This window comes from Bombus fervidus, chromosome 7 (genome assembly GCF_041682495.2).
Source record: "Bombus fervidus isolate BK054 chromosome 7, iyBomFerv1, whole genome shotgun sequence".
Classification (NCBI taxonomy): Eukaryota; Metazoa; Arthropoda; class Insecta; order Hymenoptera; family Apidae; genus Bombus; species Bombus fervidus.
In genome coordinates, this window is record NC_091523.1 from 13,590,118 (window position 1) to 13,608,643 (window position 18,526).

Genomic DNA, 18,526 nt, shown 5'->3' on the forward strand with positions numbered 1-18,526 from the left:
ACAAAGAAACAAATAACAAGGCGGACTTGTTTAAAAATATTCGATTTATTCAATCCTTAGACTTCTTTTCCCAGATATATGTATATGAACAAGTTTCTCGCAATATCAATAATCTGCACAAAATAATAGCGTTTTATACGATAGTACAAAAATACCATTTCCATACAGATAATCTTTGTCGGTCGTGTACACACGGCTGTGTTATCAGAATAGAAAAAAAACGCACTTGGAGATAATTTGAGAAAAACGAGATCTAGATTGCTCAACAAGTACACCTACTATAATATAATATATGACAGAGTCTCGGAACAAGCAAATATGTACTTCATCACTTTCTTTTCGTTATGGTACAGAACGGCCGTTCTTCATCGACGCGTAACAAAGATATATAATTTTCTTCTCATTCTCTCTTCCTAACAATCGTTAAAAAAGGTACTTCTTTTAGGTACTTTTCGGTACAACGAGTACCTGGTCACCATCGACCGGGTCTGTTTTTATATCGTCTAGTCGCAACTATAATAAAACAAGGACAATAAATTTGTTAACTTAATCGACAAATAACAAGAGGCACGAATGAATTTTCTGTGTAAAGTATCAAAAACAAAACGCAGTAATAATAACTATAGAAACAACGACGCCGAATCGAATTCTCCTCCAAAGAAGAACGTGATAAGAGGAGAACGTACAAAGACTAGGTAAAAGTGGGACAGAATCGTAAGTCTGGACGAGATGGAATTTCTTCTCTTACTTTTCTTTCTTTTTTCTTTTTTTTCTTTTTTTTTTCAACGACTTCTTCCGTACAAAAACGCAAGACAGAACTCGAACGAGTCGTTGAAAAGAATCTGAATTCTTCCGTGCGGACTTTTTCGGTCGAAAGAATAACCGGGAATACGGGAGGAAGTTCGACTATCGCGACAAAATGAATAAAAGCAAAAAAAGATGGCAGAGCTCGATGTTTCTGACTCGTGTTTCTCTTTCCGTCTTTCTTGTTCGGTTAGTTGACCGCTTTCTCCCGCTTCAGAGAGCCGAGCTCCTCCAGCATCGCTTGTAGCCCTTCGGGAACTCGTCCGGCGTCCAATTCCTGTCCCCACTGCCGATACTGAAAGGAAAATAACGGGATAGCGGTTACACGTGCTTCCAGCTGACATGCGATCGAACGTCGTTTCTTATACTCAAACAGTTCTCGGTAACTTTAAGGAAGCTGGGAAAGCTGGAGGGTGGTGATGTGGATAGACAATGCGGGAAAGGCTCTTTCCTCTTCTATTCGTTCGACAAGTCGTTCTTCTGCGGTAGATCTGAACATGCGGGATAAACGTGTGGAAAGATTCTTTTCGATACAACTGCAAGAAAAAGCTTAAAACGTGAAAAGCTCGTGGGGTTCGCATCGTTCTACTTAATCCATGATCATACAATTTAAATGTACGTACCTTTAAAACTCTTATCGGATTTAATTCTTTTATACTCGACAATGAGAATCTAAAGTAAACAGACGCGAGATTTAGCAACGATCCCATAGTCGCGTTTAAATAAATGCGTTATCCTCGATTTACTAGTAATAATATATATATATATATATATATATATATCGAACGGCATTAGATAATCACAGAGGGTAATTAACTAAGATACGCTCGGCTCGTGAACAGCCAAGAAACATCGCTGGGAACGAATGTTAGGAGATTTTGCAATGCCTGCATCGCGCGCACTGTCGTTGTCTAGGTAGCAGAACTAATTCTGGAAACTTCAGGACGCCCATTAATCCGTTCAAAAGAGGAAAAAGACGAAAAAGGAGGTAGGAACCTCGACATGTTTATGGTTCTTCGGAAAAACTTTGTGTCCTCCGGTATTCTCGTTCCTCTTGCCTTGCCCCGGGAATTTACGATATTAACGCACGCAGAAAATACAAACGCAACGCTCCGCAACGATTCTAGGACAGCTGTAACTCTTTCTCGAACGAGCTGGATAAAATGGCCCGCGATTGCATAATCGAGAACACGTACGACTTTAAAAACATCCACCGTGAAGGGGCGCACCGGAATAATAGGTGTATAACTCACTTTGCAAGCCGCGAGAACTTCTTCCGAGCGAAAGGATTTATTATCGTCTCGTTGCATAGGAAACGGCCAGGGGGATATTACAGGATATACGAGCAAAATATGATGGAGAAACGAATCGTCGGAAATAAGATGATAAAGGATAAGAAGCAGACATTCCCATGGAGAAGGACTTACCATCTCCAGCTCTCTTCGAAGTGCGAGCACAGCCTTTTCGCGGTCGGCTACCAGCTCTTCAAGATACTGATATCTCAGCTTCTTCCGAGCACGACACTCCCTCGCGCTCTGTCGACTTCGTTCTGCAAAAATAAACCCAAAAGAGTGTAAACCTGAGAAACTCACGACGATGTAACTAGGGAAGGTCTTGTAAAGTGTCGTATACGTTCAGTAACGTTTTACTGCTTAACACGTTCACTGCCGTATGTCTTCTTATAGATAAAACTACTTTTTATCATTTCTATCTAATATTTCGAAATGGAAGAAAAGTTATCGGTTTATTATATATCAAAATGGCTGGTCTTTGAAAAATACGAAATAATAGAATATTTTTATATTTATTGATTACAGAAGAAATTCCATGTTATGTAGTACATTTTTGGTACTATTAATCCATCTGGGACCATGACCCCTAAGCGGGGATTCACACATTTATAAAATTGTAGAACCATTTTGACTGGTGTGATATTTCTAGATCGATCCGGAACTCTTCTGATAACTGATATCATCATATTGAATGAAACGCAGTGAAAGTTATAAAAACGTGTAAGAAGTTGTACAAAACGAGGAAACTGATTAATTGGAGTTCGATAAACAGATTGCAGGACCCTTTTACACCTTGACGAGTACCAGTTATTTTGAGTTTGAATACATAAAAAACAAAATAAAATTCATTATATTATTCTTTTAATTATCATTGCGAAAGTCATTACATCATTGCGGAAAGAATATATAACATGAAGTAGGAATTTTAAAATACAATTGCAAAACCAGTCAATTTGGATGCTGTGATAGTTCTAGTATTAAAAATATGTATTCGTTATTTCCTAATAATCTGTATAATACAACTTCGCTTGGAATATATCTTGGAACATGGAAACACACTGAATAGAATATCTCGACTGGGAAAGGAGAAGACGAGAGTATAATATAAACAAGTATTATAGCTTTGTCCTCACGTCCACTCAATTTTCTCAACAATTTTATACCCAACTTGTTTCGTACCTTTACATCCCGAAATTCAAATTCCGACAACTACGAAGCGTTCTTAAGAAGTAATGGAAAAGAAGATCACGAGAAGAAAAGCGAAACAAACGAGCCGGTGTAACGCAACCGACGCTCCTTTGGTGAATTTTTCACGCGAAATCGAATCCAACGACGAATGGAATACGATGTTAATAATTCAAAATAGATCTGTCGCACGAGGTCTACCACCCGCGAGATAAGTAAAACAGAATTCTAACCACGGTTGACAGAATATTTTTGAAATGCTGCTTTCTTACGCGACTTTGCGAACCTCGTCCCGCGTAAAACACGAGCAACATAATGAGACGTGTAAAAGGAAAAAAAGATTGCGGCTTAATGAGATCCAGAAACGTGTTAAGCTTAGTACGAGCATTAGTGTCTGCTCGATACCGCGGTAACTAGTAACGCGATACTATTTTTCCGGGTATGTCGTGTATGACGAAGTGACAGGAATCGCGCACGTGCGAAAAAATTATGGCATCGAACAAAAGTACGAAACAAGGAAGATTTCGAAACACGTTGAACTCTTCAACGCTCGCAACACCTGCAAGTGCATCTACCTTCTGTTTATCGTATAACATCACCAAATTGAAATTTTATTAGCTTCTAAAACATTTTAGCAACTTTTTTCGTACGTGCTTCGATACGCTAATTGGTAAGTTTGTAATTTTGAATAAGAATAAGAAAAGATATATATTCCAAAATAAACTTTCGTTACTCGTTGGTTTACATCGATGAAGGTAGGAATTAACTGAATTTCCCATATTGCGTCGCGATCTGAGCTCTATGAAATTGGAATGTTAAAATCCAGCTCGGCTATGGAAATCGTTTAAGAAGGAAAAGATCTTTCGTGCTGAAGATAAGAAACGAAAGGAAGAAAGGACGAACTCAAGAATACCGCGAAACGTCAGCTGTTTGAATGGAAAACAGGAAAGTTTTCCACTCGTATCTGACTCCGCATACAAATACCGTTACGCCCTATATGTATGTGCAGCGCTGGATTCGAATAGCTTTCTTGCTTAACCTGCCAGCAACTGCACGAAATGGCACTACCACGTAACAACTACCATAAAATCGAAACTAAATAGACCTAGCGCTACGTAAAACAAATACGAAACTTAGACAAGGTATACAAACGGATTGTTGTGCGCGGCGACGAACGAGCATCGATAAATGTTGCCTGCTCCATCCGCGGGATTTGCCATAAATTGTCGTGGTAAAAATTACAAACGAAGGTGAAGGACGTGGGCATCCGCAGTGTACGCAACCATTGCGCGATAAATTCGCGTAACTCAAATGTGACGCGCTATTTTTCACGTGTACTGGCGTACCCGCGATACGTACTACACAGACACAGGGTACTGATGAAACTCTGATACGATATATAGACCTCTGTATATAAGTATTAGGGCACCTACTTCCCTTGTATAGAGCATCATAGTTGCTTCAGATTGTTACGGAAACGATTAATCGGCCAGGAGTTTATGTTCGAACGAAATAACGAACTAAACTTTTTAAAAATTATTTACAATAGTTGAGGAAAAATAAGGAATTAATGGCACGATTCGCCGATGTAAATCTTATTGCGAGAATTTAAAATGATTTAAACAGCTTTAATATTTAAATAATTTCGCTATTTTAATTAATAACCTGGATATCTGTATTAATTAACAATATTGCATTGTCTACTGAAAAAGGATAAAGGAAACGAACCGTAAACGACGTCACTGGTTTGATGGCGCGGCGCGTAGCATTTCCGCTACGCCACGAACACTCGCGAATAAGACGAAGCGTCGGATAAAATCGATCTTAATAGCCCGTTGCAGGATATTGCAAATTTCTCCGGTGGTCTGGGACTGCGGTGTGATAAAGCTCTTTACGATCAAGGGTCGCGGCTATTATCGCGTCTACGGCTCACTAAGCCCGCCTTTTACGCGGCAATAAACGTCTCTTGCCCGGCACTCGTGTCGCAGCCTTTCTTTTTTAAAAGGAAGCTGTCCGGGGAACAGGCGGGAAGAGACTCTCGACGACGGTGAGACGTTCGAAGCAGTCGGATCAAGGAGAATTTTATCGAAAATGAATTCGCGCGGTAGACGCGTCGGTGACGCAGCTAGCCATCGCGATCGATTCGATCTCGACACGGAAATTAAACGTTCTCGCGCAGTCAATTTGCGGCTCCATTTACGATGTAGCTCGGAGCTGACATCTGGACGAAATCAAACGAGTCTGTCGAATAAGATCTGACCGGGAAATCCGTGTGAAAACAACCGATCGGAAGCCCGGAGGGAGCGCGCGCGTGAATGAAATTAGGGAAAATTGGATTTACGACGCTGACCGAGCGAAACCGGAAGCGGTCGTGGCAACGTCACGAATTACGACTGTCGAAAGACTCGACGAAACCGGCGTATTCGTCGTGTGCCGTCGAATCGAAGCAAAGATCGGGGAAGCTGGATGGATAGGAAATCACAAAAGAAAGAAAAATACGGGCAAGAGGAAAAGCGTGGTTCAACCACGGAGCTGCGAGGATTGCAAACGCGAAAGTTGGTCGTAAAACGAGCTTAGATCCTGTCCGTGTTGCTTCCGCCCAACCTTTAGAAACTAGTTCGAATGCACGTAGAAGCAAAAGCTGCGGGAATGAAGGCATAGAAAGAAGGGAGACGTTGGATCCATGGGGAAAATTGTTTCTCTCGCGTGATTACCCCGCGAGTTTATACGTGAACGCGTATGTACAAAGATTCTAGCGAAGCTGCGCGAGAAAGCAAAGCGGAACGATGGAAAGCTCGGAAAATTAAAAAAAGAAAACGCGAGAAAAGAAAACGAAAAGGAGCAGCGTAGCTGCAGCGGATATTTCGCAACATCGCTTCGAGCTTTCCTCGCCGATGTCTTCGCCAGGGCGTCCTCGTCTTCACTGCCAAGACGACGGAATTGCAAAGCACGCCTTGCCATCTCGTCGCGGCACAGAATCATCGGGAACATCGGTTCCAGCCACCAAGTTGACCCAGCATAAATATTCATTCGTTCAGGAAGGATAAATATTCCTACGGTGTCATGGGTCTGAGACTCGAGAACGGTGATTCGACGCCTCGTAATCAAGCAGCGTGCATTTCTCACGTGGCTTGTGCAACGCATGCGGTTACATCTTGTTTTCCTACTTAATACACCACCGGCGAAAATGTAAATCGGGGCTAACTCGGCTTCTTAAGGCTGACGCGCAAATATCGTTAGCCATCGGCCACGAAAAAAGAACGATTCACGATGAGACGAGCTTTTGGGAATACGCGGAGAAGGGATGACGGCCGGAATTACCATCCTTGATTTACATGATCGTCGTATCGGCGGAAAATTTCGCGTTGGATAGCCGAAGGCGTAAAGGAAGCAATCTTCTTATCTTATAAAATCTTCCGAGCGTTTTTTTAACCTATCCGGCAATTTTTGCCTGATACATTTTTTCTTCGTAACGCGAAGGTATACATCGATATACAGCGACTCATGAAAGTACATATTTGTATTATAGAATACTATAATAATTTTTTACCGAATGCCTGTTCGCAATAAATGTCTCGTAACCTTCTAGTCCTGCAAATTCGCACTGGCTGTAAATTTGATCAACATAGTCGCGATAGACGTGTTTCGTTTCAATGCTAATGAAAGTTCGATAAATTTCCCATAACGCGCATAGTATATGCATAATAATTTTCTATCGTAAGCGTTCGATTCTTTCGCGATCTACCGTAAATGCTAAGAGTTTCTAATCTCCACGTTTGAACAATATAGAGACTAGTAAAATCGAAGCAGATGATACAAATACGTAGAGAAGCTTCTTACCGAGCTTGGCTTTCATATCCGTCTTGTCGGACGCCTTCCTTCCAGGCTTGCGTCCCCTCTTACCCCCCTCTTTCCGATCACCGCGAGATCCCTCCTGAAATTAAGAAAGAAAACACACTTAGTAAACTGAAGAAATACAGTGGAGAAACGTAAACTGGAGAATTTATCTTTCGCAACTAGAAATACAGTGGCGAACAGAAAACGAACAACAAACCCTGAGATTCTGCGAATATCCGAAAACTTTGAAATTGTATGGTAAAAGAAAAAATGGTCAAAACGCGTCCTAACTTGCTACGAAGAACATTTACAACAAGATTCGTTTTATCGGTCATAAAAAAATGACAAAATTCAGCGAGAACTAAAATAAACAGACAAGAATCGCGACGCGTTCGGGATATAGCACGATGGTAAAAAAACACTTTTGTGCACCGTTGCCGGTTATCGAGCAAAATCGGGAATCGTAACGTCAGAACATCACAGCGACGAAACGGCTAGTGGGAAGATCTGGAAGCGGATGATACGAGTCTCTACGGCGACGTAATACCCGCTTGATCCGTTGTTTCTTCCTTCCACTGATTAATATCTCAAACGAGTTAGTTCGAGCTCGCGGAGAACAACGTCCACCGTTTTCAATGGGAACAAAAGCTTATCCAGGAACGAGAGAGGAAGTGTGTGAAAGAGAGAGAGAGAGAACAGCTTGACTAAAATTGCTAGAAGCTCGACAGAAAGTCCCCATCGACGCTACCCTAAGCGCATCAAGGCTATTTACAGGAGACCATATTGACGAGTTCTCGCGTTAGGATAACCGCGGCAAATAACGTAATTTGTCGCTGCGGAAAAGGCCAGACGGCGCCTCTTTCTTCCCGGTCGTTATCCGCTTAACTTTCCAACGCGCCATTGACGCGTATGGAACGTTTCGTAAATCCAAAGGAACGCGGTCGCCGCCCATTTTACCGCCACTCGATAGTCAAAGTTGCTTAAAAAGAACCATCGTTCGTTGCTTGGCTTGTTTAACGCGCCAAGCAAAAAGAATACGATCGTAGTACCGGAGGGGTGAATCGAAAAGACGATCTTCTGCCCCCTCGAGAGATAAAGAAGGCAAACAAGCGAATATAACGCACGCGGGGATAGAGGCGTGTCCGAACGACAGCGACCCCACACGACCCGTTAAAATTTAGACGTCCCCTGAGCACGGTTGTTGCGACGAGTAGAGGAGGCCGCAGGCTTAGCTATGCATGTGCTCACGGGTGACAAAATACAAATTCAGCCCTCTTTTAAGGAAGATGTTTACGTTCGGCCCTATCCTTGCCTCTCAATCCTATCTGGTATTAAATCTCCTCGAATCCTCTTTCTTTCCCTCGACCGCTTCCGACTTCTTTCGCCCGCCTCCCACCCTCCTAGCTCGTCTCTTCTTTGTCTGCCTCTCGCTGCGAGGCACTCCACGCTTCCCTGTCCTTCTTTCATCCTCCCTCGGTCTCGTGACTCCTCTCACGCGCCAGTCTTTGTAGATAGAAAATGGAATTGATGTTGCACGATGAGTAGCGAGATACAGGAAACGTGCAAAAAGAGAGAGGAAGAGTGTGTGCGTGCGTGCGTGCGTGTGCGTGTGTGTGTGGGGGGGGGGGGAGAGAGAAGCAGACAAGCAGCACGCTCGCGTAAGGATTCCGACTTGCGTCTGTTCACGAAGACCCTGTCGTGTGCCTGATGCAATTTTGACCGGTTTCAGAAGAATATAATTAAGTCACGCGCTGCATGTTGTCAGCGAGCAGACAGACGCAAGAACAACGTGGCTGAATCGAGAGAAATTAGATTTCCATCGTTTTGCCGCTATATTACGCTATTTGAGACACACGTCGGTCGACGACGCGAGTACACCCTATAGGGGAAGGGCAGGAAAACTCGTTAAATCCCTACACTGTCACTGACACTTCCGTCGATTCCTGCACGCCCCTATCGCCAATGCCGTGCTACCTGCACCATCATTCCTGCGCTTGACAATCCCACTCGCATTTCTGACGTGTATCCGATCACAGAGGGGAACGATTCGCTCGTTTCCGCGCTTCGACCATCAACCTCTCGAATCTCCCGTCGATTTCAACTGTCTCCGCGTACATATTTGACGCTTTTACTGTCCGATCTCCAGCGGAATAAACGCTAGACACTTCTCCCAAGGATCAATAGTAAAAACAACGGTAAAGTTACGTTCGGCTTTCTATCCGATAACGTAGACGGCAAATTTCGAAACGTGACCATCTCGACCAATAACGAAAATACGCGCGAGTACGTACCTTGTTGCTAAAAATGATCTCAAAGAAAAGTAGTGCAATATCGTTAGAAACCGATCGAACCTACGTCGCTTTGGCTCATCTCCTTTCCAACACCAACGGCACACGTATCGAGAGGAAAATATTAAAATTCGTAAGTAACGACAGGTAGCTCTCTATACTTCTCTATACTTTGAGGATTACGCTTCGGAGATTCGCGCAGGTTATAGACAAGAGAGATTGCGTGAACGGAATAGCCGGATGCTCGATAGTAAACTGCTGCACGCCAGAGACCGGAAGCTAGTAGACCACACTGTACACAATCGAGCACAGGGGCTTTGTAGTTTCGCAGTTCGTCGGCCGATTCCCTCTTACGCGTGTTTCTCGAGCGCAAAGGCCGAGTTACGCGGCTCGCTTCGTGCCGCAGCTCTTCGTTCCGCGTGAAGCGTGATTTAATCTAGCGATGCGAACGCACGATTCGTTGCCACGGCATATACGGTTTAGTTTATAGGTATACACGGACGACCGATGCATGGTCAGTGATCGTGTCAAAGGCGATGCTGCGCGTGCTACTAGGGCGTGTTGCAGAAGCGACGCAACACCTGTCAACTGATACTTTCGTTTTTGATCGCTACGTTTATTTATAAATTATTTATTCCCGATAAAAATCAGCTAGATATAGTTGATCATCGTATTGAGTTGTCCGAACAGCTTCTTTCGTTTTCTAATTGTTTTTTGTTTTATATTGGTTTATTGAATTATGCACGAACGCAATAATAGAAATAGAACGAAATGGATCATACGTAATTCAATAAAATAATATAAAACAGAAATTCTTCTTCAACTGTTATCACCTTACGGAACGAAAGAAACTTTTCCGACAACCTAATATTTTATTCAAAATCCTATTTATAATAAGATAGAATCGTGCAAACGACGATATAACCGGCAGTCGTTCGAAGCAGAAAAGCATGGATAAAGTAAATATAAACGAAGTAAAATAGAATCGACGTGACGTGTTAGTTTTCTGTTCGGCTTTCTACATAAATTTACACGTTCTACACGTTTATTATACGGTGGAGTCTTGATTATCCGAATTGATCGTGACACAGGCTGGATAATCGAGCAACTTTGTTCGAATTATAAATATTAATATTAAAAAGAAGGTAATATTTTTTTTAAGCAAGAGTATCGTAATCTCTTGCTGTCTCCACTGTATCTATTTCTAATCTATTATATTTCCCAATCTTACTCGCGACCATCGAATTTTTCGTTAATCGTTGTTCCGATAATTGATCGTTCTATTAATAGTTCGCGTAATCGGTATTCTATTATGCTTTAATCACGCCTGCCATTATTACAAGACCGCCTAACTGGTATACCAGAAATTTTATTCATCTTCCTGCTTCCGTGAATAGATTTCATCAAGGGAGAATAAAAACCAGAGACGAGCAACTGCGTCTCCTCTCGATAGGAGATTCACCAACGAAAGCTGGACTCGCGCGAGGATAAAGTTGAAATATAAATAACTCTCACTTGAAGCCGATCGACGGACATTGTCCTGTCGTTTAAAATATACGATAAAAATCCCTTCGGGTTACTCGGTGAATTTCTATGCGCGCTAATGAAGTATTTGTACATCGCGTCTCGTTCCATTCGATTCGTTTTACACGAACCTTCCCCTGTTCTGCTCAAATTTCTTCTTGTTAGCGTACAGATTTTTCCAGGTGATTGCAATAGAAGAAAATAAACGAGATAAAAACGAGACCGATAACGTCTCTTTGTTTCAAGCGCATCTGCGATTAATTCGAGTCCACGAACGTGGTAAATATCGTTCGTTAACGTACGCTCTGTTTCTTTTACTTGATGGCACAACTTCCGGGACGATCACCTCTCGACCGGAAAGTCTTTAATTACAAAGGATTCGGGAAACGTCCTTAGCTCGTCCTACGGACGTTTTAACTCGGCCACGAACTCCGTTCCTTTCATACGAGTCAGACCACTCGCGGAATTCCACGGAAAGAACTCGTCGTTCAATTAATTTTCGTTATTAATGGAATTACTTCCAGGCTCCCTTAGCGAGACTCTCTTAAACGCGTTAGCCATCTTTCCAACCCTTGATACCTCCTATTAACCCCAAAAATCTCTCTGTCGCTCAGTTTCTTACTCTGGCGTTCTTTCTCCCTCTTCGAGATGGTTCTCGTCTCGTTCTCGTCAATTTTTACTTCCATACGAACCACTTCCTCCTCGTCCATCTTCCGCGAGCACATCGACCTCGATGACGCGGTCCCAACTTTATACCGTATCGAAATTTGCCAAAGCGTCTACCGTTCGTCGCCAAGCGATGGTCCTCGTGGTCGGAAGAGAGCGAGTCACGCGGGCGATGAGCAAATGGTCGGTGGAGTTTTTGTACGATTTCAAAACCATTGGAAACCGTACAATTGCGATCGTGAAAATGGCCATGCAAATTCGTGCCTCGCGGCTAGCCAAGCAATTTCCCTAGCTTCGGCCGTAATATCGAGCCGAAGCGAAGGTTTGTCGGTCTGGTTCTTGGCGGAACAGGGCGCCAGAGATTGCCGCGAGGTTCAATTATTCAGTAGACGGACGGAGTTAGGCGAAATCCTCTTACGCCGGTCCGTGATTCCTCTAGAAATTCATAACAACGTTTACACGGCACGAAATAAAGACGAGACTGAAAATCACCGCGGAAGACGTCCCTTTTTGTCTTCGGCAAGCTACACGCGTTAAACCCGCCGCTCCTTTTACCTCTTCGTTTCTCAATCTACGCTTTATTCCAGGCTCGAGCAAGCGAATCGGAGAAATCCGGCCGAGCATGAATTCAATCAATGCTTCTGCATGAAGACGTTCCTGCCGTTCGAGGAAACGATGATCAACGTTGTCCCAGCATAGAATAGAACCAACCAAACACGATCGTCGTCGGCATTCGCTACCGTTAATAAAATCAGTGTCGGCCTACGATTGGATTACTGCGATGTCCGTTCTTATCGTATTTCCGTAATGTCACAGAAAAACGCTACTCACGCTTCGTGTAACTGCGATTCACGCTTATAAAATGCTAGGCATCGAGTGAACGTGAAACACAGTTGCCGGATACACAAGTCGCGCAACCTTATGATTACCTTTGTTCGTCGAAGGTTGCACGATTCTCCACGCGCTCTTTCATCCATGGCCTACAAAGTGAATCTCGCAAGAGGAAGCGACGACTTGATGCAGAGCTTAACGAACGAGACAAAGTCTACTTACGCTAGTCGACCTAAGACGTAGAATGATAAAACTCTGAAAGTGACGAACCACTTTCCCAACAACGTGTGCTCTCTTTGTTACAACTTTTCTTTTTTTCTAATCGAACATCACATGGAAAAAATGTGCTAGGTCGATCCTTGTTCATTTTCTCTTTGATTTTATTCCACTCGATGACTGAGAAGGAGTACTCTGATAGATAATATAGCGGAGAAAGATAGTGATCTGATAGGAAACACGTGATAAATCCACAATTTGTAAGAAACAAATAAAACTCGTTCAGTTATGCGTTAATTCAACTTCATCGATATCAGTTTAATCGCGTAATTTAATTCCAAAATTTATTTTTAGAGTTAAACGTACTGAATTAGAAATTTCACCTATTCAATTAAAAAAATCCAGCTTCTTTCTCAAAGAATCCCTCGATGCGTCTGTCCACTGAGCCCTCAACCACTGACCATTTAATGACTCGCTGAAAACCTTAAATACTCGTCCTCGATGCAACGCAATCATTTGTATTTCCATTTATGTCAGAATTTATCGTAATTGACGTTTAATAACAATTACACGATAATTAATATTTACAACGATGTATTCGATTATTCAGGCGCATATTTTTTCATATTGAAAACGTTGCCAGTTCCAAGGGTAAAGCAGCAAAAGGGTTAACAAAGCGAATCTACGTATCGTTATGACGAAAGATATAATCGCGTTACCGGACGTCACGGACAGGTGCAAATAGGAAGAAAAAAACGTAGGCAAAACGAGGCGACAACAAGGACGCGCGTGAAAGACTTCTTCGGCTTTTCCACGTCATTGTACACCGGAGAAATAACGCGGCCGGACGAGAGACGAAGAAAGAGGAAGTGGAGGAGGGAGCCTCGTAATTTTCCAACCGCGCCACCAACGCCGCTATGTAACAATGAACGAGAGAAATTCCGCGAATACAATGGCAAAGCGCCACGGTGAAATCGCGCCCGCCGACGAAAATCCCGTAAATTCAGGGACGCTCGACGCCCGTCCACGTTTCGCGCCCTAAATTCGCAACCGCCGAACAAACTTTTTTGTTTTCGCTACCGGAGTATCTCTAACGTCTGCCACGCTGAATTTTTCCTACCCTGATTACTCGTATTTTTCTATTCGATCAATTTCTCAGAGGTTTAAACGATTATTTTAACCTGTTAAACGAGTAGTTGACTTGTGGATTTCCAATCTCTTGAACATAAGAATCGAACGTTCGAGTGGTTCAGATATCGTATCGATCGTATAAATTAAAAGATAGAAGAATGCGACCGATGAAATTGTATTCAAAAAACTTTCCGTCCAATTTATTATTATTTGTATCGTATTCTTTTCAATTATAATTTCGTATCATTCGTTTCATCGCTAACGATGTATGCGTTACCACGCTTTAATTATTCGAGTAGTGCGGCTGGCACGACTACTGCATTTTTTAGTTTATACGCATTTCGACAATGTGGCTTAGAAAAATAGGGAAAGCGTTAGACACGATGCGTTGCAATAAAGACGAGGACATTTGTAATGAAAAAAAATGTGCAATTTCGATGCAGCTACGCTTTCTAACAACGAATACGTTAACCCATGTTGCTTTCAAATTTAAATAATACCTCTTACCTACTATATATTGTTCTGTTTTTAACAGAAAAATTTACCTCGCAAGGATTAAATTCGTTGCTTGTAATTCCCTAGATTAAAAATGCAAAAGAACAGAAATGAACTCGTAGTAGCGAAGTCAACGCGCTTGAAATGATTCAATTAGGGAATGGCTATATCGCCTACGTTTCTCTACACGACCATTTACAAGTTGGTATTAAGGTGGAATTTCTTATAAATCGATAACCGAATGCGACAGCTGAAAATCGTGCGGAAGCGCGCATCTCCGATGCATTAGTACACAAACGTCTGACATTGATGGGAAATTTCTACTAACGCTACGTCTGCCTGGTCGAGACCACATCCAGCGCCAGACGTCTGACGATTACGGTTAGTTTCTCCTTAATCCTCCAATTTCAAGATAAATAAACTTCTCGATAGTTGCACGTGGGTATTGCGCGAACCTTCGGTACGCTAATAAAATATTGATATTCTGATTCCGACGTTATTGACTAATTCAACTTTTTCTTTTCTCTCTTTCGCTGAAACAATGGTATACGATAGAAACAATTGTGTAATTTGTAATAAAAATAAGAAAGAAGATGTTCGTACATTTACCTGGAAAAGAACACTTGGAAGGTTCCATGAAAATTATAAAAATGTGCCGTATGGCCATAGAAATTGAAGGATGGAGCATCCATCGAATCATCGCCGCCGAAAGATAGAATTCGTGAAAGGAAAATCGACAAGGAGGTCCTATCGAGTGAACGCGACCTCGTATCGATAAGGAACCGTCGTAAGAGATTTACGAACCGCGGAGCATCCGTCGTGACGATGTCGCCGTTCACCACGCTTCGATTGCATCGCAAACGTATCGAGATCACGATGGAAGGGCATTGCCTGATGGGAGTTGCGAGATTGCCTACAAAATACCTTCCACCTTCTGCGATTCATCTTCTAACGATCGTGTTAGATGCGTCCAAGGATGTGTTTTCCTCAAATCCTATCGACATCGACCTATTTTAAACGAACGTATGTTAGAGCGTAGTACATACTTTACTTTTTTTAGTAGTCGAAGGCTTTCTAACACATTCACCGTATCGTGTATGTCCCACTGGATTGCTGTTGCTTATTTCAACACGATATATTACAGCTGTGATTGATTTCTGTAACGATAGATTAGAATGATAACTCTAACAGCAGTATAATTCCATTTACCTAAACTCATACAAACGGTTCATGCAATAAAGGTACAACATTTTTCTTCGCTATCTATTCGTTTTCGTTTACATAATAAAAGCTAGCATTAAGATAAGTAAGTTCGATCAAATAAGTATTAACTAACATTTCAATGAATGAAGTTCGCATAAACAGAGTCCTAACACGTACAGATAAGGTTCGAAAAATTTCGTTATTCGTTCTGTGCCTTTAACGCGTCTTAAAAATACGAGATCCTGTTGACAAATATTTCGTTTCCACGGTATCCCAATAACGTAACGTAACCGCGCTGCGAAATGTTTTTGCCGCGAATTCGCGATACTCGTTGATTTCGTAAACGCGATTCATCGAATGGTTATCAGAGGCACGAGTAAACACAAAGGCTGCTCCTATCAGGTTTCTCGCAGCGAAATGAGCACGTTCGAACACCAAAAGTGTTTATAAACATGTTCGGTATCGATATGTAAGTTTCGAGGATGACTACATGTAACGAAGTAACGCCATGCCGATGCAAAACGTGAGCTACTTTCTACTTGTTGGTAATAGCGAGAAACGTAGGCATTGAGTTTTCCCAGTGCGTAACAGACGATGGTAACTGAAGGAGATTTTAGAAAAAAAAAAAAATCGAAACAGAATTCTTTCGATCGAAGTAAATCATTTTGGAATAATATTCCATTTCGACTAAACGTGAATGTGAAACGATAAATTACGATGCGTCGAAATTTTATTTCGATCGAAGCAGATCGTAAGAAAGTAAATAAAAGTAATAATTACAAATTGCGTCTTAAAATGTAGAAATAACATTCTATTCTAATTAGACGCATGAATTAAACAACGCGAATAAATGATACGCGTTGAATTGTATTCGGCACATCGATTGGGTTTGATTAAATTTTACGCGATTTATGGAGAAGGAACATAGGCGGGTAAGGGCGCGCAAAACCGTTAAAACGCAAACACATTTATCGTAGGTACGATATATGTACATCGCAGAGAAGAAACGGGTCTTCCCTTAAATTCCTACATGTATACCAAAGTTTCTTCAATTAATAGGACAGTTTTTTCTCTCGTGATAGATATGCACCGCTAAATTGCGCAGTAGCGTCGCGTGTGGGCGACCAAGTCTAACGGTAGAACTAGAGAACGATCGACCGGCATTTTAAACTATGTAACAACGTCGAAATGGATCTCGCGAGACTCATAGAGTTTAAAACATTCCGCGCGGCTGTGCATCACCGACTTAAACGTATGCCGGCGGAAAAGCGTGCGTACGTACTGTCGACTGAACGAAGACAGAATCAACAGGGTATGGTTCGGAAATGGTATGTATGTATATCAGGCGTTCGAGAAGCGTAGCTAATTTCACGGCTAATTCAAAAGAAACAAACATCGAGCTACAATGGTAGCGAGAACGCTCTTAAAGACTAGGAAATTACGGGAACGCGTATTAAATTTGTATGTAAAAAAACTCACCGGTGCTACGCGACGTGCGAGCTGTGTCAACTGCGCAGTTGATGAGCTAAAACGCTGTGGTCAGGGACGTGGTGCTCGGTACCGGTGCCCGAACAACCGGTAATATTAAACAACTGACGCGACGCGTATCGGCGATTTAGTAAAACACACGGCACTGATTTTAAAATTACGATTACACGTAACCGAGTTACGCGGTCCATTTTTCGAACGCATCGATTGGTTCGTTACGATCGGAATGGACGATTTCCGACTCCAGAGCTGTCTATGGACAGGGTGTGAGAACTTTTCATGCCATAATTACTTGTCATTTGTAACGTATTCAATTATGCGTAGTATTTTGTAAATTTCTATTGGTTAATGAAACGTTCTTATTACACGAGAATTGAATACTCAGTAATTACGATTGATTAATCAAACACGATTAACTATTCTTCGATTAGTTTCATCTTCTTCCTTCTTGTTTTAATATGTGATATACGTAGATAGTAACCGTAACCTATGATAACGTGTCAAATACGTTACAATACGACGCTCGAATGAAAACCAATAAATTCTCTCGATATGATACGTCACTATCTCTCGAGTAGATAAATCACTCTAAACTTGACACAACAAATGTTTATCAAAGTACCGCGAATTTCATAATAGTAATTGCATGACAAATCTAGACACGTTGACGATCGAACGATTTCTAGTCGCAACATGAACTCCAGTATATTCCGCGCCTGAAAATCATGTGACCATCTAAAGACGGTAGAGACATCTCTTAACGAACGAAAGAACGAAAACCAGCGACACGTGGCGCGATCAGTCGACAAGAATGCGAAAAACGAAACAGCGACATCGAACGTCAGCTTTGGTATACGAACACTAAGGAAAATCACACACAAACAAACAGCCACCCTTCGGATCTGCTTGCCCCTTACCCCACGACCCCTTGACAAACCCTCAATCTTAGAGATCCTGACGTCAAGCGAAAGAAACAACGCCCTTTGTCGTCGGTTAGAAAATAACAACTACTACAAAAAACTGACATTTTGTACGTGCGCCCTCTTTGCATAACATGGTGTAATCTTTGTAACGCGCGTAATGTTGTTGCCTGCTTTTCATGGCAGTTTGCATCACACGAGCACGTTGTCAATTTATCGTTTCCACAAATTGTCGACTCACCGTCTCATTTTCTACGATACACATAGGCTCCACTTCCATGACCCCCGTGGATTTGCTCCTTCTCGTTCTTTCTCAAGCAAATTTTTCGTGACACGCTTTGTTAAATCTTGATTCTATCGTATTCTCAACACTTTGCAATAGCAACGTGTATCTGTTTACAAACACTGCAAGGTCATACAGCAGACCCCCAGACCTCTGACTGTCGGGTATTTCATATTACGTCACGATCACTGATGATAGCTCCACTTGCGGCGAAACCATAAAATGTTACGAAAGGATCCTATTCAAAATTAACTGTCGGTAAGTAATCAAACCGCGAACAAATTTCAGCACGTTTCAGCGTAGAAAATATATATTCATACCTACAATGAAATCATTCGTTTATATGTTTCTTATTTCCTTTAA

At 42.1% G+C, this 18,526-nt stretch overlaps 1 protein-coding gene across 3 annotated transcripts; it reads right to left on the reverse strand.

The window, feature by feature from the left end:
- Window positions 1-26: 26 nt before the first annotated feature.
- Window positions 27-18,315, reverse strand: Reptor-bp (REPTOR-binding partner). 3 transcript variants are annotated; one of them, XM_072007999.1, is made up of 4 exons: window positions 18,122-18,315; window positions 7,122-7,215; window positions 2,232-2,353; window positions 27-1,099 (listed from the first exon to the last, which is right to left on the reverse strand). In XM_072007999.1, exons 1-4 carry the CDS (start codon window positions 18,158-18,160, stop codon window positions 995-997), a joined length of 360 nt encoding a protein of 119 aa, XP_071864100.1. In that variant the 5' UTR covers window positions 18,161-18,315; the 3' UTR covers window positions 27-994. The 3 variants fall into 3 exon arrangements, with proteins under 3 accessions (XP_071864100.1, XP_071864101.1, XP_071864099.1); XM_072008000.1 differs by lacking the exon at window positions 18,122-18,315 and adding an exon at window positions 15,194-15,229; XM_072007998.1 differs by lacking the exon at window positions 18,122-18,315 and adding an exon at window positions 15,074-15,172.
- Window positions 18,316-18,526: the final 211 nt, after the last annotated feature.

Bases quoted from the DNA above. Each gene is read 5' to 3' on its own strand.
- Reptor-bp (XM_072007998.1), bottom strand. From the start codon at position 15,157: ATGCCCTTCCATCGTGATCTCGATACGTTTGCGATGCAATCGAAGCGT. The intron at 7,216-15,073 runs GTTCGTAAATCT...TCTTAATTTCAG, and splicing joins GTCACGACGGATGCTCCGCG to GAGGGATCTCGCGGTGATCG. The intron at 1,100-2,231 runs GTAAGTCCTTCT...TTTTCCTTTCAG, and splicing joins TTCGAAGAGAGCTGGAGATG to TATCGGCAGTGGGGACAGGA.